A 25,828-nucleotide genomic window follows, 5' to 3' on the forward strand; every position below is an offset into this window, starting at 1 on the left:
GTGCTAGGGTTTATGGGGGTGGGGACAAACCTGGAAGACTGTTCTGGGGTTTCTAGGTCCCAACTTCTGGGTGTCGCGCCTTCCCACAGGGAGCCTGCTGTCACTGGAGAGAGGGCTGAGGATACTGCGGGGTGCCCTCCTTGGTGTCCCCAGGATCTGATCATACTGCCTTGGCAGAAGGTGTGCCTGGTGGACCCTTGAGCTGTGGGAAGGGCAGCAAGGACAACAGGCCTCCTTGCTACAAAACCAGGGTTTTTATTTGTGAAGGAGAACAGGCTGGGATCAAGAGAGCTATGATTCCTTCAAGGCCCCGGGTGAGAGGAGGCTGTTCCTCAGCTTCCTGGGGAGGGGTGTCGGGGTCCCTGGGGCTCTGCTGACCTGTGGCCAATCACGATGCCTATGCTGCCCTGTGTCTTGCAGGGCCTGGCACCTTTGGTGGTGGTAGTGGTAGGGGGTTTGGGCTTTCCCTGGGAGGATGTGGGGCAGAGTGAGGGTGTAGCTAGTGGCACTGTGCTAGAGAAGGAGACATCTTGCCAGAGAGAGGGGTCTGGGATACCCTGGTCACTGGAGATCCCAGAGCAGGGTCTGGCTGAGCTCTGGCTGCTCTTAAGGCTCCCCCTTTAGGGCGACAAGGGTGTTCCGGAGAATTAGGGTGCTGGCCTGCAGAGGAGAAACAGGTCCTTGAAGTACTCTGCTCGCTGAGTCAGGCTGCCATTCTTTCTGCACCGTAGATAACCCCTTGCTCCCCACACCTCTGTTCTCTGCAATAACAGTTGCTGTTAATTGGGTCTTCCTACCGAGAAGGCATGGGTCGTGAGCCAGGGAAGCATGGCCCCAAGCCTTAGCTGAGGCTGCTCTCATCCACACACGCACGCACGTACACGCAGACACCCACATATGCACATACACGCGTGCACATCCACACGTGCACGCACACCCTGGTTCCTGGGGGAGGGAGGGAGGTGGGAGGTATCACAAGGGCCCAGTGAGATGGGAGGGCTCACCTTGGCGTGTTTGAGCTCCAGCTCTGCCAGCTCAATGAGATTCTTTCGAAAAGAGGAGACCCGCGGGACTTGAAGTCCATGAGCTCTGGAGAGGAGGGGAAGAGGCATGGGGACCTGGGCAGGGCATGTGGCCCCAGGCTGGGGCCGGGGGCTGCGGGCTCACCTTGCTTGGCGGAGTCGGAGAGGCGCTCGAAGCGTTGGCAGCACAGCTGCTGGTGGCTCTCCGCGGGCCGCACCTCCCGGTTCCTGGTGCGTGCCTTGTCCAGCGCCTTGTTGGCATTCTCGTAGTCGGCCAGCGCCCGCAGCCGCCGGTACAGCAGGTCCTAGGACCACGGGCACAGGGTCACTGCTGCCCTGTCCTGGCCTCCAGGCCTGAGCGTTGCTCTGGGGCTGCCTCTCACCTTTGCTGCCTGTGAGTCGCGCATGTAATACCTCAGCATGTCCGACAGCTTCAGGTCCTCGTCGGAAGCCACTCGGCCCTCCAGCTTCTGCATCAGAAAGGTGGGCACTGGGAAAGGAGCTTGTCAGAGGGGCAACTAAGGGGTGGGAGGCACCTTTTCATCTAAATATCCAGCAAAGAGGCCTTAGGTAGCTGTTCCAGGTCAGGCCTGGTGTTGAGGGGTGCAGGCCAGGGAAGGCTTCACAGAGGAAGTGGGATCTAATCTGGATCTCAGGTACTAAGTAAGAGCCAGACAGGGAGCTGAGGGCTTGGCAGCTGTGCAAACCCGGCTACGTGTTCAGGGAACCTTTAGTTCAGGGAGGGCACTTGGGTAAAGCAGGGAAGGGAGGCAGTGGCTGGAGCACAAGAGGCTAAAAGTGGAAGGTCAGGACTTTGGGAGCTTCCAGAAGGGGCAGGGTCTCTGAAGGGCCTTGAGCAGGGAAGAGATGCAGTCCAATAGACGTTTTAGGAAGACAGCAACACTCCAGTGACTTTCTTGGGGAAGAGTGGGGGACGTGTGTACCCAGGCAGTGTGCTGGCAGCTGGGTGCAGCCTGCCAGAGATTTGGGCACATCCTTGTGCCTCCCAACTCTCCCCTGTTGCACACGCGTGTACACGCGTGCGCACCCCCCCCCCCCCCACACACACACACAAAGCTGGATCCTTGTCTTCAGCCCACCTCTCGTTAAACTAGTCTGGAGTGTGAGCCCAACTTGTCACTGGGCCCAAGTTATCACTGAACCCAAGATGATCCTGGAGCTCTTCCCTCTGCCAGGACTTATCTTCCCTGCAAAGATCACCAGGAAAGCTTTTGAGCACAGAAGGCAGTACTCACCCTCAGCCTTTCAAAGAGCTCTGCCAATTTGAGGAAGCTCCTAGGAAGTAGTAGGGAGGAGTTAGGGTAGGGGGCTGAGGAACAGCTCAAAGCCTCTCTGTCTCAGCCCCTCCTTGGGAGTCTCCCTCTTGCCTTTCCCTCCCAACACCCTCCCCCAACAGGAGAGCCTACACCTCCCACCTAGAGCTGACAGTAGACATCTACAGAGTGACCCCTCATGGGAAGACATGGTATTACAGGCATAGGGAGCGGGTAGGGGTGGAGGGAGTCCTCACGTCCTTAGCTGGTTGACTTCCTGTGTTCCCAGACTGCTCAGCGCAGCTGAGATAGGGATATAATCATCTGCCAGGCCTGTTGGGGGAACAGCCCCCATCAGAGCCCCTACATCTGCACGTCAAGCCCTGGTGCCTGTGGCCACAGAGAAACAAGGCATGCCTTGATCTCTTCTCTCCCCCAAGGAGTTGAACCACTGGGGAGAGGGGCAGCGGGATCCAGGACCCCTTGGACCTTGCGTACACTTGTGGGCACGCATGACGCGGTCGGCCCGCAGGCAGGCATCTCGGATACGGGTGTGATACTCCAACAGGAAGGTCCTCTCATGATCAAAGAAGTCATCCACCTCCTAAGGGAGACAGGCAGGACCCCATTTACACTGGGTCACCAAGGAACTTGGCAGCATAGGCACACAGGGTTGGCAAAAATCTCCTTCCAACCCAGGCCAGGCCCCACCAGTGGCTTCCTTCCCACACCCAGCCTGGGCCTCAATCCGTGCTGTGGACTTGAGGTGCTGGATTGAATCTGGAGAGGAGCTCCAGGGGTTACCTTGAGCCCTGACATGCCCGTGATGAGGGCTTCATCTGCAGACTTCACGATATTCCTCAGAAACCCTCCGAGGAGCTCCTTCCTGTTCTTCCCCCGGACACTCAGCTGAGGCACACAGGGAGGGTATGATGCTGGGGTGGGCGTTCTCGCCTCCCATGCCGAGTCGCAAGCCACTCACGGAGCTGTGACACAGGCTTGGGCCCACTGGGGCCCCTTCTCCAGCCCTGCCACCCCTGGGTGCCTCCCCACCCAAGCTAGACTCTGGCCCCAGGGCCAGGGATTTGGCCCAGCTCACATCCTGTCCATATTCCAAAAACACAAAGAAGTTGTGGTCTCGACGCAGGGTGGGGTGGGCCGCCAGGCGCTGCAGAAAGACTTCGTGCATCGCAACTGTCTTCTTAAAGATGGCCAGGTACTCCCTGCGAGAGTGGCAGCGGCTCACAGGCCCTCCTCAGCCCTCATCATCCTGCCTGCCCCCTTTCTGGGGTCAGAGGTCAGGGTCTCTAAACATTCGTGGGGGGAGAGTGGGGAAGATAGCTGGGGATGGCTGGGAAAGGAGGGGGCACTCACGCTTCCAGCTCCTGCTTCATCTTGGCAAACTCTTCCCGAGTGACAGAGCTGTCCCCCTCACCCAATTTCTGGAGCTTTTCCCTTGAAGCCTCAAAGTCTGGCCTCGGAGGGGCTGGGGGGATCTGCTCAAAGGAGGGACAGAGCTGGGAGACCTCTCACTGCTGAGACGGCCGCCACAGCCTTTGGTCCTCACCCAAGTGCTCTGCCTGTCCCTCCCAGCCCTTGCCCGGCCCCTCCTCACGATGAGGCCGGCGTACTCCTCATTCTCCACGTAGGCGTCATGCAGCCAGATGAACTCCTCGTGCTGCCGCACGACTGAGAACTCGGTCTGGGCGAAGTAAGGGAGGCAGCTCTGGAAGCAGGAAGGCCGTCTGAGGTACCCTCTCTGCCCCAAGCCCTGCCTCAGCAAGTCTCCTGGGCACCCACTTTTGGGCCCCCCCATCCCACATCCCAGGGAGGACCAAGTTAGAGCTCAGGTGTGTGTGATTTCATTTAGAATGGTGGATGGGGGCCGGGCGCGGTGGCTCAAGCCTGTAATCCCAGCACTTTGGGAGGCCGAGACGGGCGGATCACGAGGTCAGGAGATCGAGACCATCCTGGCTAACACAGTGAAACCCCGTCTCTACTAAAAATACAAAAACTAGCCGGGCGAGGTGGCGGGCGCCTGTAGTCCCAGCTACTCGGGAGGCTGAGGCAGGAAAATGGCGTAAACCCAGGAGGCGGAGCTTGCAGTGAGCTGAGATCTGGCCACTGCACTCCAGTCCGGGCGACAGAGCGAGACTCAGCCTCAAAAAAAAAAAAAAAAAAAAAGAATGGTGGATGGGGATGATTAGGACTCGGGGCCTCAGGCAGAGGCACCCAGAGCCTAGTTAAGATGCTTGCTTTCCAGGAGGGGCTGAGGGCAAGTGCCAGGTGGAGGAACAGTGCCCACAGGCTGTGTTGGCACGTGCCTACCACCCTGGGGGAGGCCTCCTGCGGGCAGCCACCAGGACCTTTCCTCGAGTCCCGCACTGCCTCACCTTGGTTTGAACAGTGAATTTCACCTTGTCCCGCTCACTCACTGCATCAGAGATCTCCACTTGTAAGGAGCTGTCTCCCTGCAGATCCACCGATGCACACGAAGGCTGCGGAGGAGGGGAGGTCTCTGGCCTAGCTGTGCATGGCCCCTTTGCCCTTCCTCGCCCTGCATGCCTTCTGGTCCACCTGCAGAACCCTCTTTAGCAGCACTGCTTCAGCAATGCCCCAGGTCACCAGAGAGGGGTCCTGATAAGGCACTGACCTGAGCTTTGCAACTGCCAAAACATTTTAACCCCCCCATCCTTGGAGGCAGGCAGAAAGCTTCCCATCTGACAGATACTGAAGCTGAGACAACCAGGATGATGGCCCATCTGCAGCTGGTCTAGTGATGTCTCCTCCCTGGATGGAGATCCCTGCATCTATCCCCTCCTCCTGGCTGTCCCGCATGAAGGAATTGACCCTGAGGTCACTGGTCACTGTTTACAGGGTTATCCCTACATTGTTTCTCCCTCTTTTTTTTTTGATAGTGTCTTGCTCTGTCACTCAGGTTGGAGTGCAGTGCTGTGAGGGGAAGTAAATTGTCTAAGGTTATGCAGCTGCAAAGCGACAGTGCCAGGTTGAAACCCAGTTGTTGTTTTTGTTTATTTGCTTGTTTTTTTTAGACAGAGTTTTGTGCTGCCCAGGCTGGAGTGCAGTGGAGCGATCTCCACTCATTGCAACCTCCATCTCCCGGGTTCAAGCGATTCTCCTGCCTCAGCCTCCCGAGTAGCTGGGACCACAGGCGTGCACCACCATGCCCAGCTAACTTTTGTATTTTTAGTAGAGACGGGGTTTCACCATGTTGGTCAGGCTGGTCTCAAACTCCTGACCTCAAGTGATCCACCTGCCTCGGCCTCCCAAAGTCCTGGGATTACAGGCATGAGCCACCGTGCCCAGCGAAACCCAGTTTCTTAATTCCCAACCCCACGCACTTTCTCAGTTACTTGTCCACCCCTTCCCCAGCCGGCTACTCAGGCATCCCTTAACCAGGGCTTCAAGTGAGTTGGATGAGACATTTTCACCTCTTTTGGGGGAGGGTTGCCAAAACCATTCCATTTACTACTTTTGGTGCCAAGAGGCAACAGCTTACATGCAAAGCACGTGTATTTCTTCAAGTGAAAAGATCAACAAGACACCACGCTACTAGCTCATTCTTGGCATTGAGTTATTCAATATGTATTTATTTATTTTTGAGATAGGGTCTCACTCTGTCACTCAGGCTGTAATGCAGTGGTGTCATCATAGCTCACTGCAGCCTCCAACTCCTGGACTCAAGTGATCCTCCTGCCTCTGCCTCTGTAGTACCTGGGACTACAGGCATGTACCACCATGTCAAGTTTTGTTTTTTTTTTTAGAAACAGGGTCTTGCTATGTTGCCCAGGCTGGTCTCAAACTCCTGGGCTTAACTAATCCTCCCACCTCAGCCTCCCAAAGGGCCGGAAGCAACATGCATTTATTGAATACCTACTGTGTCCACACCATAGTGCCAAGTGATATTAGGGGGAAGAGAAGAGGCTTAAGAATCACTCTGCCTTTCAGCATTGCTCACCAGTATACAAGAGGCACCTGTCCCACCTCTCAGTCTGGAGGCCTCCTCACTCTCTCTTCTCTGATTTTGGCACACTTTAGAGATGGTCCCTGAGATGGGGCTTGGTAATATGTGGGTCCAGAAACAGGCAAGACCTTGCCTGATGGTGGCCCAGCTGCAGCTGGTCTAGTGATGTCTCCTTCCCGGATGGAGATCCCTGTATCTGTCCCCTCCTCCTGGCTGTCCGGCATGAAGGAACTGACCCTGAGGTCACCGGTCACTGTTTACAGGGTTGTCTCTACATTGTTTCTCCCTCTTTTTTTTTTGATAGTGCCTTGCTCTGTCACCCAGGTTGGAGTGCAGTGCCGTGATCTCAGCTCACTGCAAACTCTGCCTCCCGAGTTCAAGAGATTCTCTTGCCTCAGCCTCCTGAGTAGCTGGGATTACAGGTGCATGCCACCACTCCCACCTAAATTTTGCTTGAGCCCAGGAGTTTGAGACCAGCCTAGGCAACGTGGTGAGACACCCTTCGATGCCCACCTCCACAAAAAAACTTTAAAAATTAGCTGGGCGTGGTGGCACATGCCTGTGGTTCCAGCTACTTGGGGGGGCTGAGGTGGGAAGACTGAGCTTGGGAGGTGCAGGCAGCAGTGAGCCAGGATCTTGCCACTGCACTCCAACCTAGGTGACAGAGTGAGGAACTGTCTAAAGAAAACAATAAAAAGCAAAAACAAAAAAAGCTAAAGCTAATTTTTTTTTGAAATGGAGTTTCGCTCTTGTTCCCCAGGCTGGAGTGCAATGGTGCAATCTCTGCTCACTGCAACCTCGGCCTCCCCGGTTCAAGCAATTCTCCTGCTTCAGCCTCCTGAATAGCTGGGATTACAGGTGCCCACCACCATGCCCGGCTAATTTTGTATTTTTAGTAGAGATGAGGTTTCTCCATTTTTGTCAGGCTGGTCTTGAACTCCTGAGCTCAGGTGATCCACCTGCCTTGCCTCCCAAAGTGCTGGGATTACAGGTGTGAGCCACCGTGCCTGGCAAAAAATTTTTTTTAACACTCCAGAAGGCTCCCTCTTGCCCCACACCCATCAATTATCCCCACCCCAGAACTAACCACCATTCTGACTTCTATCACCATATATTATTCTGGCCTCTCCTTTTATTTATTTATTTATTTTTGAGACAGAGTTTCGCTCTTGTTGCCCAGGCTGGAGTGCAGTGGCGCAGTGGCGCGGTGGCGCCATCTCAGCTCACCGTAACCTCCGCCTTCCAGCTTCGAGCAATTCTCCTGCCTCAGCCTCCCGAGTAGCTGGGATCACAGGCATGCACCACCATGCCCGGCTAATTTTGTATTTTTAGTAGAGATGGGGTTTCTCCATGTTGAGGCTGGTCTCGAACTCCTGACCTCAGGTGATCTGCCCGCCTCCGCCTCCCAAAGTGCTGGGATTACAGGCGTGAGCCATCACGCCCGGCCTGGCCTATTCTTTTTTTTTGAGACGAAGTCTCACTCTGTCACCCAGGTTGGAGTGCAGTGACGTGATCTCAACTCACTGCAACCTCTACCACCCAGGCTCATGGGATTCTCCTGCTTCAGCCTCCTAAGTAGCTGGGATTACAGGCGCACACCACCACTTCCAGCTAATTTTTGTATTTTAGCAGAGACGGCGTTTCACCATGTTGGCCAGGCTGGTCTTGAACTCCTGACCTCAGGTGATCCACCCGCCTTGGCCTCCCAAAGAGCTGGGATTACAGGTGTGAGCCACTGAACCCAGCCTATTCTGGCCTGCCTATTCTTGAACTTCACAGAAATGCAGTTATGCATTGTGTATTCTTTTGTGCCCCTGTTCTTTAGAGAGCTCTCTATGTTGTTGAGTGGAGAAGTAGTTGTTTTCATTGCTGTGTCTTATTTCATTATATGATTATATCATAATGCATGTATCTACTGTTGATGGTCATTTGGATTATTTCAAGTTTTTGGCTATTATGAATAAAGCTGCCATGAACAAATTTTTTTTTTTTTTGAGACGGAGTTTTGCTCTTGTTACCCAGGCTGGAGTGCAACGGTGAGATCTCAGCTCACTGCAACCTCCGCCTCCTGGGTTCAAGCAATTCTCCTGCCTCAGCTTCCCAAGTAGCTGGGATTACAAGCACGCACCACCATGCCTGGCTAATTTTTTGCATTTTTAGTAGAAACAAGGTTTCATTATGTTAGCCAGGCTGGTCTCAAACTCCTGACCTCAGGTGATCCGCCCGCCTCGGCCTCCCAAAGTGTTGGGATTACAGGCGTGAGCCACTGCACCTGGTTACTTTTATTTTTTAAGCAGGGGGGTGTTCTCGCTATGCTGCCCAGGCTGGTTTGAACTCATGGCCTCAAGCCATCCTTCCACTTCAGCCTCCCAAGTAGCTGGGATTACAGGTGTGCACCACCACATCTGGCTTCCATGAACATTCTTACATAGGTCTTTTGAGGACTTTATTTATTTATTTATTTATTTATTGAGACATTAAATAATAAGTAAATTATTATTTAAATAATATTTATTATTTATTATTAATAATAAATATTATTAATTAATAAATTATTAATAATTAATATTATTATTTATTATTAATAATAAATATTATTAATTAATAAATTATTAATAATTAATATTATTATTTATTTATTCTCGCTCTGTCACCCAGGCTGGAGTGTAGTGACGTGATCTTAGCTCACGGCAACCTCCACCTCCCAGGTTCAAGTGATTCTCCTGCCTCAACCTCCTGAGTAGCTGGGGTTACAGGTGCCCGCCACCATGCCCATATAATTTTTGTAATTTAGTAGAGATGGGGTTTTGCCATGTTGGCCAGGCTGCTCTTGAACTCCTGACCTCAAGTGATCCGCCCACTTTGGCCTCCCAAAGCGCTAGCATTACAGGTGTGAGCCACCGCATCCAGCCATCTTTTGAGGACTTTTGACCTAAGTCCCCATTTCTGTTGGGTATGAGAAGTGCTTGGTTACAGGGAAGGCATATTATATGTTTAAAACACTTTAGTAAATACTGCCAAACAATTTTCTAAGGTGACTAAACCAATGTACACTGCCAGCAGCACTGTGTATGAAAGTTCCAGTTGTACTACATCCTTGCCAATACTTAAGAGTTGTTAGTCATTTTATCTTTCTCTCTCTTTTTTTTTTTTTTTTTTTTTTTAAAGAAACGGGGTCCCGCTAATGTTGTCCAGGCTGGCCTTGAACTGGGCTCAGGCAATCCTCTGGCGTAGCTGAGAGTTGCTTTTGTGTACACGTATCACTTGACCTATTAAGTATGATAAACTTTGGACTCTCTGTTCCATTGGTCTATGTTTGTCTTTATGATAATATCTCACTGGCCTGATTACTGTAATCTGACAGGTGAGACTGGAAATCAGATAGTGTAAGGCCTCCACCTTTATTCTTTTTTTTCAAAATCATTTTGGCAATTATAGGTCCTTTACATTTCTACACATACGCGGCTTGTTAATTTCTACCCCTAAAAAACGAACTGAGATTTTTATTGTGATTGCATCGAATATACAGATCAGTCTAGGTACAACCCACTGTGACGGCTCGGAATTGTTAGTCTTTTTTACTTCCACCCTGTTAGTTGAGGCATGGTAATTGTGCATGGGAGTGCAACTGGTATTACCTGGTGAGGAATGATGTCGAGCGGCATTTTCTGTATTTATCAGCCATCTGCATATCTTCTTTTGTAAAGTGCCTATTCAGTTCTCTGATTCTTTCCAGCCACCTCTTTGAAAGATCAGATTATCTGTTTTTCGGTAATTTGTAGGAACTCTGTTCCTGGGGACAAGTCCATTGTTGATTATACGTTTTGTCAGTATCTTTTCCTAGTCTATAGTTTGCCTTTGACTCTCTTAGTGGTTCAAATGTTACAAGCTCAACATAAGAGTCTTTTATTTCTATGGTTAAGGCTTTTTATGTCCTGTTGAAGAAATCTTTGCCTACCCCAAGGTCATGAAGATATTCTATTTATTTTTCTAGAGGTATTACAGTTTAAGCTTACACTTGTGTCTATAATCCATTTTCTTTTGTTCTTTTTCTTTTTCTTTTTTTTTTTGAGACAGGGTCTTGCTCTGTCGCCCAGGCTGGAGTGCAAATGATTCCCCTGCCTCAGCCTCCTGAGTAGCTGCGATTACAGGCGCCCGCCACAACGCCCAGCTAATTTCTGTATTTTTAGTAGAGATGTGGTTTCACTCTTTTGGCCAGGCTGGTCTCAAACTCCTGACCTCAAGTGATCCACCCTCCTTGGCCTCCCAAAGTGCTGGTATTACATGTGTGAGCCACCCCACCCGGCTATTATCTATTTTCAATTCATTCTCTTCATTTTAATTTTAATTTCTTTCTTTCTTCTTTCTTTCTCTTTCTTTCTTTCTTTCTTTCTTTCTTTCTTTCTTTCTTTCTTTCTTTCTTCTTTCTTTCTCTCTCTCTCTCTCTCTCTTTCTCTCTCTCTCTCTCTCTCTCTCCCTCCCTCCCTCCCTCCCTCCCTCTCTCTCTCTCTTTCTTTTTTTTTTGAAATGGAGTTTCACTCTTATTGCTCAGGCTAGAGTGTAATGGTGGATCTCGGTTCATTGCAACCTCCGCCTCCCAGGTTCAAGCAATTCTCCTGCCCCAGCCTCCCGAGTAGCTCAGATTACAGGTGCCCACCACCACGCCCAGCTCATTTTTGTATTTTGAGTAGAGACGGGGTTTCACTATGTTGGCCAGGCTGGTCTTGAACTCCTGACCTCAGGCAATCCACCTGCCTTATTCTCCCAAAGTGCTGGGATTACAGGCATGAGCCACCACGCCTGGCCTAATTTTAATTTCTTGAGATGGAGTCTCGTTTTGTCACCCAGGCTGGAGTGCAGTGGCACGATCTTGGCTCACTGCAGCCTCTGCCTCCTGGGTTCACACGATTCTCTTGCCTCAGCCTCCCAGGTAGCTGGGATTACAGGTGTGCGCCACATGCCTGGCTAATTTTTGTATTTTTAGTAGAGATAGGGTTTCTTTTTTTTTTTTTTTTTTTTTTTGAGACGGAGTCTTGCTCTGTCACCCAGGCTGGAGTGCTGTGGCCAGATCTCAGCTCACTGCAAGCTCCGCCTCCCGGGTTCACGCCATTCTCCTGTCTCAGCCTCCCGGGTAGCTGGGACTACAGGCGCCGCCACCTCGCCCGGCTAGTTTTTTGTAGTTTTTAGTAGAGACGGGGTTTCACCGTGTTAGCCAGGATGGTCTCGATCTCCTGACCTCGTGATCCGCCCGTCTCGGCCTCCCAAAGTGCTGGGATTACAGGCTTGAGCCACCGCGCCCAGCCAGAGATAGGGTTTCACCATGTTGGTCAGGTTGGTCTCAAACTCCTGACCTCATATGATCCACCTGCCTCAACCTCCCAAAGTGCTGGGATTACAGGCATGAGCCACCACGCCCGGCAATTTTCAATTTGTTTTGAATATGCAGTGTGAGGTATGGGTTGTGATTCTTTTTTTTTTTTTTTTTTTTTTTTGAGGCGGAGTCTCACTCTGTCGCCCAGGCTGGAGTGCAGTGGCCGGATCTCAGCTCACTGCAAGCTCCGCCTCCCGGGTTTACGCCATTCTCCTGCCTCAGCCTCCCCAGTAGCTGGGACTACAGGCGCCGCCACCTCGCCCGGCTAGTTTTTTGTATTTTTAGTAGAGACGGGGTTTCACAGTGTTAGCCAGGATGGTCTCGATCTCCTGACCTCGTGATCCTCCCGTCTCGGCCTCCCAAAGTGCTGGGATTACAGGCTTGAGCCACCGCGCCCGGCCGGGTTGTGATTCATTGTGCCATGTGGCCAGCTATTTGAGCACTATTTGTTATAAAGATTTTCCTTTTGCTATTGAATTGCTTTGGCGTACACATATCAATTAACCTATTAAAAGTGACAGGCCGGGCACGGTGGCTCATGCCTGTAATCCCAGCACTTTGGAAGGCCGAGGCGGATGGATCACGAGATCAGGAGATTGAGACCATCCTGGCTAACACGGTGAAACCCCGTCTCTACTAAAAATACAAAAAAAAAAAAAAATTAGCCAGGTGTGGTGGCAGGCGCCTGTAGTGCCAGCTACTCGGGAGGCTGAGGCAGGAGAATGGCATGAACCCAGGAGGTGGAGCTTGCAGTCAGCCAAGATCTTGCCACTGCACTCTAGCCTGGGCGACAGCACGAGACTCCGTCTCAAAAAAAAAGTGTCACTCTTTGGACTTTACTGTGTTCCATTGGTCTAAATGTTTATCCTTATGATAATATCTCACTGTCTTGATTACTGTAACTTGACAGGCGAGACTTGAAATCAGATAGTGCAAAGCCTCCAACTTTATCCTTTCTTTTCAAAATAATTTTGGCTATTATAAGTCCTTTACATTTCTACAGATATTCTGCTTGTTAATTTCTACCCCTAAAAAACGTACTGGGATTTTGGTTGTGATTATATCAAATATATAGATCAATCTGGGAAGACTAGATCTCTTTGTAATTTTATAATTTATAATTTTTAATCTTCCAATCTAAAAACATGTAATATCTTTCCAATTATTTAGGTCATCTTTAATGTTTTGTAGTTTTCTGTGTAAAGGTCTTGCATGTCTTCTGTGAGATTTATTCCTAGGTATTTGGTGATTCTCTTTTTTCTTTGCTTTTTATTTTTATTTTATTTATGTTTTTTTTGAGACAGAGTCTTGTTCTTGTTGCCCAGGCCACAGTGCGATGGTGTGGTCTCAACTCACTGCAACCTCTGCCTCCTGGGTTCAAGCGATTCTCCTGCCTCAGCCTCCCAAGCAGCTGGGATTATAGGCGCCCTTTCTTTGCTTTTTAAATTATATTTTTTAAAGTTTCATCTTCTAATTGTATACAGAAAAACAATAGGCTGCGCATGGTGGCTCATGCCTGTGAACCCAGCACTTTGGAAGGCTGAGGCAGGAGAATCACTTGAGCCAAGGAGTTCAAGGCCAACCAGGGCAACATGGCGAAACTCCATGTCTACCAAAAAATACAAAAATTAGCCTGGTGTGGTGGCAAACACATGTAGTCCCAGCTACTTAGGAGGCTGAGGCAGGAGGATCACTTGAGCCCAGAAGGTCAAGGCTGCAGTGAGCCAATGATCACACCATCACACCACTGCACTCCAGCCTGGATGACAGTGCGGGTCCCTGCCTCAAAACAAAACAAAATGGCCGGGCGCGGTGGCTCAAGCCTGTAATCCCAGCACTTTGGGAGGCCGAGACGGGCGGATCACGAGGTCAGGAGATCGAGACCATCCTGGCTAATACGGTGAAACCCTGTCTCTACTTAAAAATACAAAAAACTAGGCCGGGCGCGGTGGCTCAAGCCTGTAATCCCAGCACTTTGGGAGGCTGAGACGGGCGGATCATGAGGTCAGGAGATCGAGACCATCCTGGCTAACACGGTGAAACCCCGTCTCTACTAAAAATACAAAAAACTAGCCAGGCGAGGTGGCGGGCGCCTGTAGTCCCAGCTACTCGGGAGGCTGAGGCAGGAGAATGGCGTGAACCCGGGAGGCGGAGCTTGCAGTGAGCTGAGATCCGGCCACTGCACTCCAGCCTGGGTGGCAGAGCAAGACTCCGTCTCAAAAAAAACAAAACAAAACAAAAAAAAAACACAAAAAAAAAAAAGAAAGGAAAAAAGGCCGGGCGAGGTGGCTCATGCACTTTGGGAAGCCGAGGCGGGTGGATCACCTGAGGTCAGGAGTTTGAGACCAGCCTGGTCAACATGGTGAAACCCCGTCTCTACTAAAAATACAAAAATTAGCCAGGTGTGGTGGGGGGTGCTTGTAATCCCAGCTACTCAGGAGGCTGAGGCAGGAAAAACCCTTGAACCCAGAGGCAGAGCTTGTGGTGAGCCAAGATCGCCCCATTGCACTCCAGCCTGGGTGACAAGAATGAAACTCCATCTCAAAAAAAAAAAAAAAAGAAAGAACGAAAGAAAAAAAATCATTTATTTTTATATATTTACTTTGTGTCCACACAAATTTACTTGTCAATTTTAATAAATTTTTAAAATATCTTGCTGAACTCACTCACTTATTAATTTAATTGTTTGTGGATCTTTTTTTTTTTGAGACAGGGTCTTGCTCTGTCATCCAGGATGGAGTGTGGTAATGCCATCTTGGCTCATGGCAGCCTTGAACTTCCAGGCTCAAGGGATCCTCCCACTTCAGCCTCCTGAGTAGCTGGGACTACAGGCATCTGCCACCATGCCTGGATAATTTTTGTATTTTTTGTAGAGATAGGGTCTCACTATGTTGCCCAGGTTGGTCTCAAACTCCTGGGCTCAAGAGATCTCCTAAATTAGGCCTCCCAAAGTGCAGGGATTACAGGTCTGAACCACCTTCCTGGCCAGTTGTTTTGGATTTCCTACATATACAGTCCTATAATCTAAAATGATGACAGTTTCAGTTCTTCCTTTCCAATCTTTATACCTTTATTTCTTTTTACTGCCTTATTATACTCACCAGGACCTCCAGTACAATGTAGAAGTGATGATATGATGACATGTTCCTAATCTCAGAGGGACTGCATTTAACATTTAACCCCAAAGTGTTTTTAGATATATATTTTTTAATCAAGGGTATCTTAATGAAGCTTAATGGAACTCCCTGCTATGCCTAATTTGATGAGAGTGTTGATTTTTATCAATTGTTTTTCCCTTGATGGAGATAATCATATGGATTTTCTTGTCATCTGTTTATGTGCTGAATTTCATTTGATTGATTTGCAAATGTTAAACTACCTTGCATTCCTGGAAGAAGGCCTTGTTCATGAAGTGCTATCCTTTCGTATATTGCTTATTCAGCTTGATAGTTTTTTTTTTTTTTTTTTGACTCTGTCACCCAGGCTGGAGTGCAGTGGTGTGATTATGGTTCACCGTAGGCTCAAACTCCAGGGCTCAAGCAATCTTCCTGCCTCAGTCTTCCAAAGTGCTGGGACTATAAGCATGAGCCACTGTGGCCAGCCTCAACCTTTTTCTTTTTTTAATTTTTGAGACAGAGTCTCACTCTGTTGCCCAGGCTAGAGTGCAGTGTTTATGATCACAGCTCATTGCAGCCTCAACCCGCTGAGCTCAAGTGATCCTCCTGCCTCAGCCTTCCAAGGAGCTGGGACTACAGGCATGTGCCACCATGCCTGGCTAATTTTTTTTTTTTTTTTGAGACAGAGTCTCACTCTGTCGCCCAGGCTGGAGTGCAGCGGCACGATCTTGGCTCACTGCAACCTCTGTCTCCCAGGTTCACGCCATTCTCCTGCCTCAGCCTCCCGAGTAGCTGGGACTACAGGCGCCGGCCACCACACCCAGCTAATTTTTTGTATTTTTAGTAGAGATGGGGTTTCACCGTGTTAGCCACGATGGTCTCGATCTCCTGACCTTGTGATCCGCCCGCCTTGGCCTCCCAAAGTGCTGGGATTATAGGCGTGAGCCACCGCGCCCAGCCATTTTTTTGTATTTTTAATAGAGACGGTGTTTCACCATGGTGGCCAGGCTGGTCTCGAACTCCTGACCTCAGATGATCCACTTGAGCCTCAGCTTTTTTTTTTTTTTTTTTTTTGAGACGGAGTCTCGCTCTGTCTCCCAGGCTGGAGTGCAGTGGCGCGATCTCGGCTCACTGCGACCTCCGCCTCCTGGGTTCACGCCATTCTCCTGCCTCAGCCTCCCAAGTAGCTGGGACTACAGGCGCCCGCCACCACGCCTGGCTAATTTTTTGTATTTTTAGTAGACATGGGGTTTCACCATGTTAGCCAGGATGGTCTCAATCTCCTGACCTCGTGATCTGCCCACCTCGGCCTCCCAAAGTGCTGGGATTACAGGCGTGAGCCACTGCGCCCGGCCCATCTCAGCTTCTTAAAGTGCTGGAATTACAGGCATGATTCATCACACCTGGCCAAAAATTTTTTTTTTTAGTTACTTATTTTCCAGCCGGGTACGGTGGCTCATGCTATAATCCCAGCACTTCAGGAGGCCGAGGCTAATGGATCACCTGAGGTCAGGAGTTCAAGACCAGCCTGGCCAACATGGTGAAACACCATCTCTACTAAAAATACAAAAAAATTAGCCAGGTGTGGTGGTGCACAGCTGTAGTTCAGCTACTTGGGAGACGGAGGCAAGAGAATCGCTTAAACTTGGGAGGCAGAGGTTGCAATGAGTTGAGATTACACCACTGCAATCCAGCCTGGGCAATGAAGTGAGACTCCCTCTCAAAAAAAAAAAATAATAATAATTACTTATTTTCTTTAGTGTCATATACTCAAGGCTTTCTTCTTTTCTCTTTTTTTTTTTTTTTTGAGACGGGGTCTTGCTCTGTGGCCCAGGCTGGAGTGCAGTGGCCGGATCTCAGCTCACTGCAAGCTCCGCCTCCTGGGTTCACGCAATTCTCCTGCCTCAGCCTCCCGAGTAGCTGGGACTACAGGCACCCGCCACCATGCCCGGCTAGTGTTTTGTATTTTTTAGTAGAGACGGGGTTTCACCGTGTTAGCCAGGATGGTCTCGATCTCCTGACCTCATGATCCGCCCGTCTTGGCCTCCCAAAGTGCTGGGATTACAGGCTTGAGCCACTGTGCCCGGCCTTAATCATGTTATTTAAATCTTCTAAATCCTTACTGATATTTTTGTCTGCTTGTTCTAACAGTTGTTGAGAATTGTGTTAAAATTTCTAACTGGGCTGAGCATGGTGACTCATGCCTATAATTCTAGCACTTTGGGAGGCTGAGGTGGGAGGATCACTTGAGCTTAGGAATTGGAGACCAGCTTGGCCAACATAAAAGACCCCATTTCTAAAAAAAAAAAACAAAAAAACAATTACTTACTATTTAATTGTAGGTTTGCCTATTATTCCTTTTAGTTCTGTCATCTTTTATTTTGCATATTTTGATGCTATATTATTAGGTTCATATAAATTTAGGATTATTTTTCTGTGGAATGAAGTCTTCATCATTATAAAATGTCCCTCTTTTTATTTTATTTTATTTATTTATTTTTTGACACGGAGTCTCACTCTGTCACCCAGGCTGGAGTGCAGTGGCCGGATCTCAGCTCACTGCAAGCTCCACCTCTCGGGTTTATGCCATTCTCCGGCCTCAGCCTCCCGAGTAGCTGGGACTACCGGCGCCCGCCACCTTGCCCGGCTAGTTTTTTGAATTTTTTTTAGTAGAGACGGGGTTTCACCGTGCTAGCCAGGATGGTCTCGATCTCCTGACCTCGTGATCTGCCCGTCTCGGCCTCCCAAAGTGCTGGGATTACAGGCTTCAGCCACCGCGCCCAGCCAAAATATCCCTCTTTATTTCCCTTTTCTTCCTCGATCCCTCCCTCCCTCCCTCTCTCTTTCCTTCCTTCCTTCGACAGAGTTTCACTCTTATCACCCAGGCTGGAGTGAAATGGCCTGATCTTGGCTCACTGTAATCTCTACATCCCGAGTTCCAGTGATTCTCCTGCCTCAGCCTCCCGAGTAGCTGGGATTACAGGTGCCTGCCACTATGCCTGGCTAATTTTTGTATTTTTAGTAGAGACAGGGTTTCACCACGTTGGCCAGGCTGGTCTCAAACTCCTGACCTCAGGTGATCTACCCACCTTGGCCTCTCAAAGTGCTGGCATTACAGGCATGAGCCACTGCACCCGGCCATCCTTCTTTATTTCTAATATACTTTTTCTTCTTCTTCTTCTTCTTTTTTTTTTTGAGAGAGAGAGTCTTGCCCTGTTGCCCAGGATGGAGTGCAGTGGCATGATTTTGGCTCACTGGAACCTCCACCTCCTAGGCTCAAGCCATTCTCCTGCCTCAGCCTCCTGAGTAGCAGGGATTACAGGTGCGTGCCACCAGGCCCAGCTAATTTTTGTATTTTTAGTAGAGATGGGGTTCCACTGTGTTGGCCAGGCTGCTCTCGAACTCCTGACCTCAAGTGATCAGCCTGCCTTGACCTCCCAAAGTGCTGGGATTACAGGTATGAGCCACTGGGCCTGACTTTTTTTTTTTTTTTTTTTTAAGACAAGATCTTACTCTGTGTCCCAGGTTGGAGTGCAGGGACACAATCACAGCTCACTGTAACCTCAAACAATCCTGAGCTCAAGCAATCCTCCCACCTCTGCCTCCCACATAGCTGGGACCACAGGTGTGCATCACTATGCCCAGCTCTCACCCATTTATGTCAACCTTTCTGTGTCCTTATATTTAAAATATGTCTCTTTTAACAGACTCTAGTTGTTTTTTTTCCAAAATACAATCTGACAATGTTTTTTTTTATATTGGATAATTTAGTCCATTCATAATTATTGTAACTACTGATGTAGCAGGCTAGCAACTTGTCATCTTGCTTGTTGCTTTCTCTTTGTCCCATCTATTTTTATTCCTGTATTCTTTCTTTCTTGTCTTCTTTTGAATTAAATAGTATTTTATATTATTTCTTTTATTTATTTATTTATTTATTTATTTATTTTTGAGACGGAGTCTTGCTCTGTCGCCCAGGCTGGAGTGCTGTGGCCGGATCTCAGCTCACTGCAAGCTCCGCCTCCTGGGTTCACGCCATTCTCCTGCCTCAGCCTCCCGAGTAGCTGGGACTACAGGCGCCCGCCACCTCGCCCGGCTAGTTTTTTTGTATTTTTTAGTAGAGACGGGGTTTCACCGTGTTAGCCAGGATGGTCTCGATCTCCTGACCTCGTAATCCGCCCGTCTCGGCCTCCCAAAGTGCTGGGATTACAGGCTTGAGCCACCGCGCCTGGCCTATTTATTTATTTTATTTTTTAAATTTAATTTTAAGTTCTGGGATACATGTACAGAATGTGCAGGTTTGTTACATAGGTATACATGTGCCATGGTGGTTTGCCGCACCTATCAACCCGTCATCTAGATTTTAAGCCCCACATGCATTAGTTATTTGTCCTAATGCTGTCCCTCGCCTTGCCCCTCAGTCTCCCACAGGCCCCAGTGTGTGCTGTTCCCCTCCCTGTGTCCATGTGTTCTCATTGTTCAACTCCCACTTATGAGTAAGAACATGTGGTATCCGGTTTTCTGTTCCTGTATTAGTGTGCTGAGAATGATAGCTTCCAGATTCATCCATGTCCCTGGAAAGGACATGATATCATTCTTTTTTATGGCTACATAATATTCCATGGTGTATATATGGCACATTTTCTTTATCCAGTCTCATTGATGGGCATTTGGGTTGGTTCCAAGTCTTTCCTGTTGTAAATAGTGTTGCAACAAACATACATGTGCATGTGTCTTTATAGTAGAATTATTTATAATCCTTTGGGTTTATTTATTTATTTTTGAGACAGAGTCTCAATCTGTCACCCAGGCTGGAGTTCAATGGCGTGATCTCGGTTCACTGCAACCTTTGCCTCCCGGATTCAAGCGATTCTCCTGTCTCAGTTTCCCAAGTAATTGAGATTACAGGCACACACCACTATGTCTGGCCAATTTTTTTGGATTTTTAGTAGAGATGGGGTTTCACCATCTTGGCCAGGCTAGTCTCAAATTCCTGACCGCAAGTGATTTGCCTCCTTTGGCCTCCCAGAGTGCTGTGATTATAGGCTTGAGCCACCACGCTTGGCTAGTATTTTATATTATTTCATTTTCTCCTCTATTATATTTTTGCTTACATATTCTTTTAATGTCTCTATATTTAAAGGAAGATCTTAGAGAAGGCAATACCTAACCTAGAGGATAAGTATTGGTAGTGAACTTTCAGAGAGTATGGCTCCTGCAAAGGCTGGGGGGTGCATCCATCTGTTCAACAGCTCAGCACATCCTCAGAACATACAGCAATAATAATATAACAGTAATAATAATATAATGGCTAACGCTTATGTTGGCCCTTACAATATGCTAGGTACGACTCTAACCATTTCATATATATGCCCTAAGCATTTTATGTATGTTAACTCCTTTAGCCATGAAGATGAACATAGATAAACATTGAAGCAGACCATTCTGTTCCATGCTTTGTGTCTCTCAGCCCCTGTCTCTTCAAACCACTTGAACCTCGCTCTTCATTTCTTGGCTTCTCTGACACTCCCAAGGCAGGCTTTCCCACTTGCCCCAGAACCCAAACACATGCAGTTTGGCTAACTGGTGCAGCAGGTCCCCTAGTCCCCAGCCTTCTTCCTGCTGCCTTAGTATCTCTGCTCTGACCTACACTGCTTGGTAGCTGCTTGAGGGAGATGGGCCTCAAAGGTGGACTACAGCTGCTCCATCCTCATCCTTAGCCATGGCCCACTGTGCATATGCCTCCATCTCCCAAAAGGGTGCACCTCTCCATGCTCTAACAATCCTTGGCACAACGTGGATACTCGACAACTCTTTGCTGAATGAAGTCAAAAGGAAGAAATAGTCTTATGATTATATGAACTCAGAACACAAATGAAGCCATTAGGGCTGAACAGGATTCTCTCGCCTTGGGAAAGGAGAAGAGGATGCCAGCCTCTGCTCAATCCCTAACATCCTGCCCTTCTCCCCGCCCCCACCTCCCACCCCCTACCCCCATCAAGCCAGCATGAGTTGGTCCTAGGGAGGGTAAGAGTGACAGTGACGGTCCCTTTCCATCTGTCAGGACAAAGGCAAAACCCCGCCTCCCTTGGCATCCTCATCAGTCCCCACACAGGTGCCACAGAGGCTACCCACTCCCTTGCTCAAGTCTCCCTTCTCTCACTTGCGCAGACACACACATACACACAGAGAACATGGGCACACACACACGCAGACACACGAGACAAACACAGACACAGGCACACACAGACACATATAGAAACACACACAGATACACAGACACAGACCAACACAGACACACAGACATAGACACACACAGATACACAGAGACACACGGACACAAACACACACAGACACACAGAGACACCCACAGACACATGCAAACACACACAGACCCAGAAATACACAGACACACACAGACCATACACACACACACAGAGACACCCACAGAGACACAGAGACATACACACAGACATAAAGATGCACGCAGACCATACACAGACACAGAGACAGACACACACAGACACACACACACTCAGACACAAAGAGACACAGACATGCACAGACACACACAGACGCACAGACACATGCGTGCACACACACACACACATGCACACGTGCACACACACAGACCATACACACAGACACACAGAGACACAAAGACACACGCATACCATACACAGACACAGACACACACAGACATGTACACGCAGACACACACACACAGACATGCACAGACACAGAGACAGATACAGACATGCGCGCGCACACATAGACCCACATGGATGCGCACGTGCACACAGACACACGTAGGCCATACACACACATAGACACGCAGACACACAGACACACACAGAGACACACAGACACAAAGACATACACAGATATACAGACACAGACATATGCAGACACATCTACATACACACACAGACAGACACACAGAGACACAGACACATGCAGACTATACACACACACACACACACAAACACACAGAGACAGCCAACCACACACACAGACATACACACACCACCGCATGATTGGGCATCACAGGCTCTCACGGAGAGAGGGGAGGCTGGGGGTGAGGGGGTTCTTCATCCTTTCTCTACCTTGCCCTCCTTCCCAGCCTCCGCATGCGTCTCCATCGCTCTCCTGGGCTGCAGCACACACGGCTTCAGCGTCCGGCCACTGCCCGCGTGCTCCCGCAGGTCGTCCCCGTAACTCGCCCAAGGAACCGACCGAGAGAGTGTGCTCTCAGCTGACGAGGACGCTCTCCCCCGCCCGGCCAAGGAGTCGCCTGGAGTCGGCGGCCGTTCCCACCTCGTTTCCCTCAGCCGCGCCTTTCGATTGGGTACCGGGGCACCGTGCGTGACGCCATTGGCTGCAATGTCTGTCGTTCCTGTCCCAGGCCCCAGCTTTTAAGGGGCACGCGGCACGGAGCGTGGTCCGGTGATAGGCTACAGTGTGGGAGCTGGGGTCAGAGCTCATAGGGTCGCAGAGGCCGCGTGCCGCTTCTCCCTCCAGTCCCCGGCTGACTGAACCCCCACAACCCTGTGCCGCCGTTCCGGGCCCCTCCTTCCAACGGCCACGTGCGGCCTGCGCGTGCGCACTCGCTCAGTTTGGCGCCCACCAGGCAGTGGGGAAGGGGAAGAGGGTGAGGGTGGCAGGGTGGGGACGGGGAATGGGGAGCAGTGGTGGGGATGTGGGTGGTAGACCAGGGGCAAGGGCAGGGGACAGTGTCTGTGAAGAAGGGGGGTCTGTTAAGGTTTCCACCCTTGGGCGGGAGGGAGCGGCGGGGTAAGCAGCCTAGGAGGACTAGGGGGCTCCACAAGGCCCGCGGCCAGGGCGCCCCAAGCGAGGCCTTGGTCCGCGGACGGTCGCCAATGGAGCGGGGCTGCAAGGGGGTGCCGATGCTGCGAGAGAAAACCTGGGAACCTTGGAACGAGCTTATGGTGATTGGGAAAAGAGTGGAGCTCCTGAGTAGAAACACTCAAAAGCCGAAGCTGGAGTCTGAGTACTGGAGACTGGAAGATGTGGAAAAGACGGTCTTGAAAGGGAAGTCAGGTCCGAGTCAGGAAAGGACGGATGTGAAGCTGCTGCACCGTGGAGCAAGTGCACCACAAGCTTCAGTAGATTTGGGGAAAAACAGCCCAAGGGAGATTTGGGGAAAGCAAGAGGTCAAACACGAAATAAGGGCTAAATCTAAGAGTGCAGGGATGACAGCAGGGCCTATGAAGGGGTCTGGGTTTGAAGAGAGGTTGAGGTCTGCTGGGGAGAAGGTAGGGACCACTGGAGAGGACTTGAGATCCAGTGGATATAAACTGGGGCAGAATGAGGAGTTGAGGTCGAGTGCAGACAAGATGAGATCAAGTGTAGAGAAGCTGAGGTCTAGTAGTGAGAAGCTGGTGTCCAGGGGAGAGATGCAAGGGTCCAGTGGAGTGAAGCTGAGGTCCAGTGGCAGAAAGCTGAGATCAAGTGGAGAGAATCTGAGATCAAGTGGAGAGAATCTGAGATCAAGTAGAGAGAAGCTAAGATGGAGTGGAGAGAAGCTGAGATCAAGTGGAGAGAAGCTGGGAACCAGTGAAGAGAAGCTGAAGTTGAGTGGAGAGATGCTGAGATCAAATGGAGAGAAGCTAAGATCAAGCAGAGAGAAGCTGAGGTTGAGTGGAGAGAAGCTGGGGTCAAGTGCAGAGAAGCTGAGATCTAGCGAGGAAAAGTTGGGGACCAGTGGGGAGAAATTGGAGGTTTCAAGAATGGGGAGCATAAATGAGGAGAACATTGAAAAAGTGGTAGAAGTTACTGGTGATGAAAGAGTGATGGCATTTACTGATGATGAGATGGAAATTCCTTTTGAAAGTGTCAAAGGGAGTGAGGAACTACAAGGGAATGAGAAAGGAGTGGGAGTTGATGGGGGCGTCTTGCGTGAAGCGAAATATATCACTGATGAATCTGTTTCTATGGAAAATAAAGATATTATAGGTGAAGGTACCAGTGAATGAGGCAGATGAAGGACTGACACCAAACAAGGAAAGAGGCAGACAAGGGAAGTACTGGAAGTCAGAGGAGAAATTAGAGCCAGGCAAAACATTATTGACACGGAAGGGGTAAAGTTGAGAGAGGAAAGGAGAGAGTCTGAGCCTAAAATAAAAGAGAGTGGAAGTGAGGAAGAAAAGCTACTGGGGCTGAAGGCGGAGGCCAGGATCAAAGGAAGCAAAGAGGAGTGGCTGGTTCAGAGGGAAGTGGGAACATATGGAGGAGAAAGAGAAGACTTGGTAATGTGTTGACAGAGGAAACTTGGGTATTGGGAGAAAACCTGACTGGGAGCTCATAGGGAAATGTTTGAGAAAAGGATGGAGGATGGGCTAGAAGGATTTTGTCTGACACATGATGGGGTGTATGAGATGGAGGATAATTGCAGCAGGATAAAGGGTAGATTTTGAGGGTTGTGGAAGAAGGTGCAGGCTGAAGTGTGCAAAATTTCTGAAAGAGGAGCCTGAAGAATGAAGGGGTCCCAAGTGACAAAAGCAGGAGAGGAGATAAGAAAGAAGTGAGAAAAAACATAAGAAGCCACATGCCATAATGGTGATTGTGTTTGTTGGTAGGTATGTCCTTCTTTTCTTTTCCCTTCCCTTCCCTCCCCTCCCCTCCCCTTCCTTTCCCTTTTCTTTCTTTCTTTCTTTCTTTTTTTTTTTGAGACTGTCTTGCTCTGTTGCCCAGGCTGGAGTGCAGTGGCACAATCTTGGCTCACTGCAACCTCTGCCTCCCAGGCGCAAGCGATTCTCCTGCCTCAGCCTCCCGAGTAGCTGGGATTACAAGCTCCTGCCACCATGTCCGGCTAATTTTTGTATTTTTTGTAGAGATGGGGTTTCAGCATGTTGGCCAGGCTGGTCCCAAATTCCTGATCTCAAGTGATCTTCCTGCCTTGACCTCCCAAAGTGCTGGGATTACAAGCGTGGGCCACCACCTGGCCTACTGTATCCTTTTTTATTAGTGGGGTCTTGTGACCTGTGTCTTGGGAAACTAGGCTTGCTCTTTTTCTTGGGAAACTAGTCCGACAAAATGCCTATGTCAATACCACCTCTTTTTGTTCTTCTGTGTTGCAACTTCTACTTCCTGGATCTTAGATCTTCCTGTTTCTTGTTTTACTCCCTCACTTTGGTCAACTGCATCAGATCTAATAGCTCCTAGAGAAAGTGACTATGGGAGGTAAACTTTGGGACACTATCTGTCTGAAAATCTCAATTCTTTGTTCATAATTGACTGATAGTTTAGCTAGGTATAGAACTCTAGGCTGGAAATATTTTTCCCTTAGATTTTTTAAGGCATTTCCTCACTATCTTCTTTTTTCCCTTTTAATTAATTTTTTTTTTTTGAGACAAAGTCTCACTCTGTCACTCAGGCTGGAGAGCAGTGGCATGAGCTTGGCTCACTGCAACTTCCACCTCCTGGTTCAAGCAATTATTGTGCCTCAGCCTCCCAAGTAGCTGGGATTACAGACATGTGCCACCGTGCCTGGCTAATTCCCTCACTATCTTCTAACTTCCAAGTATTGCTATTTATAAGTCTTTTTGTTCTTTTCTTTTAATTCTATAGAGAGCATTTTTCTTTTCTATGTAAATTCCCTGTTTGCTACCACTCCCTAACTCAACCTATATCCTCATCCCATTTTCTCTGGCTTTACTAGAGGATGTTGGACCCTGAATTATAGCTGTTATCTTTTTTTCTCCTTTTGTCTGTCTCTTTTTATTCTACTCTCTGGACAATTTCATTAACTTTAAAACAATTGATGTATAATAGATGTACATATTTTGGGGGTACATGTAATATTTTGATACATTCATATAATGTGTAAAGATCAAATCAGAGTAATTGGGATATCTATCATCTTAAATATTTATCTTTTCTTTATGCCAGGAACATTCGAATCATTCTCTTCTAGCGATTTTGAAATGTACAATAGATTATTGTTAACTACAGTCACCCTACTGCTCTATAGAACACTGGGTCCCATTTCTTCCATCTACCTGTACATTTCTACTCATTAGCATGTCTTTATTTCCTCC

The 25,828-nt window shown here is 49.1% G+C and overlaps 2 protein-coding genes across 17 annotated transcripts in view; one reads left to right on the forward strand and one right to left on the reverse strand.

Annotated features, from left to right (window-relative positions):
* Positions 1 to 235: 235 nt before the first annotated feature.
* SNX32 (sorting nexin 32) lies at positions 236 to 22,353 on the reverse strand. The gene is given in 14 exon segments (XM_033207837.1): positions 236 to 660; positions 1,005 to 1,069; positions 1,072 to 1,089; positions 1,168 to 1,327; positions 1,406 to 1,492; positions 2,279 to 2,318; positions 2,554 to 2,629; positions 2,795 to 2,900; positions 3,101 to 3,205; positions 3,396 to 3,519; positions 3,671 to 3,792; positions 3,912 to 4,022; positions 4,690 to 4,794; positions 21,875 to 22,353. Coding segments are annotated over 14 exon segments (1,209 nt in total). The 5' UTR covers positions 21,911 to 22,353; the 3' UTR covers positions 236 to 606.
* A 94-nt stretch (positions 22,354 to 22,447) lies between these two features.
* LOC117081646 overlaps positions 22,448 to 25,828 on the forward strand; it is a 48,462-nt gene continuing 45,081 nt past the window's right edge. For 15 of the 16 annotated variants that reach the window (XR_004436218.1, XR_004436219.1, XR_004436222.1 and 12 more), the window contains exon 1: positions 22,448 to 24,363. The gene's annotated coding sequence lies outside the window, so the exon portion shown is untranslated. Of the gene's footprint in view, positions 24,368 to 25,828 lie in introns of all 16 variants that reach the window. The other variant, XR_004436213.1, reaches the window with a different exon arrangement.

This window comes from Trachypithecus francoisi, unplaced genomic scaffold, assembly GCF_009764315.1.
Source record: "Trachypithecus francoisi isolate TF-2019V2 unplaced genomic scaffold, Tfra_2.0 Lachesis_group8, whole genome shotgun sequence".
Lineage (NCBI taxonomy): Eukaryota > Metazoa > Chordata > Mammalia > Primates > Cercopithecidae > Trachypithecus > Trachypithecus francoisi.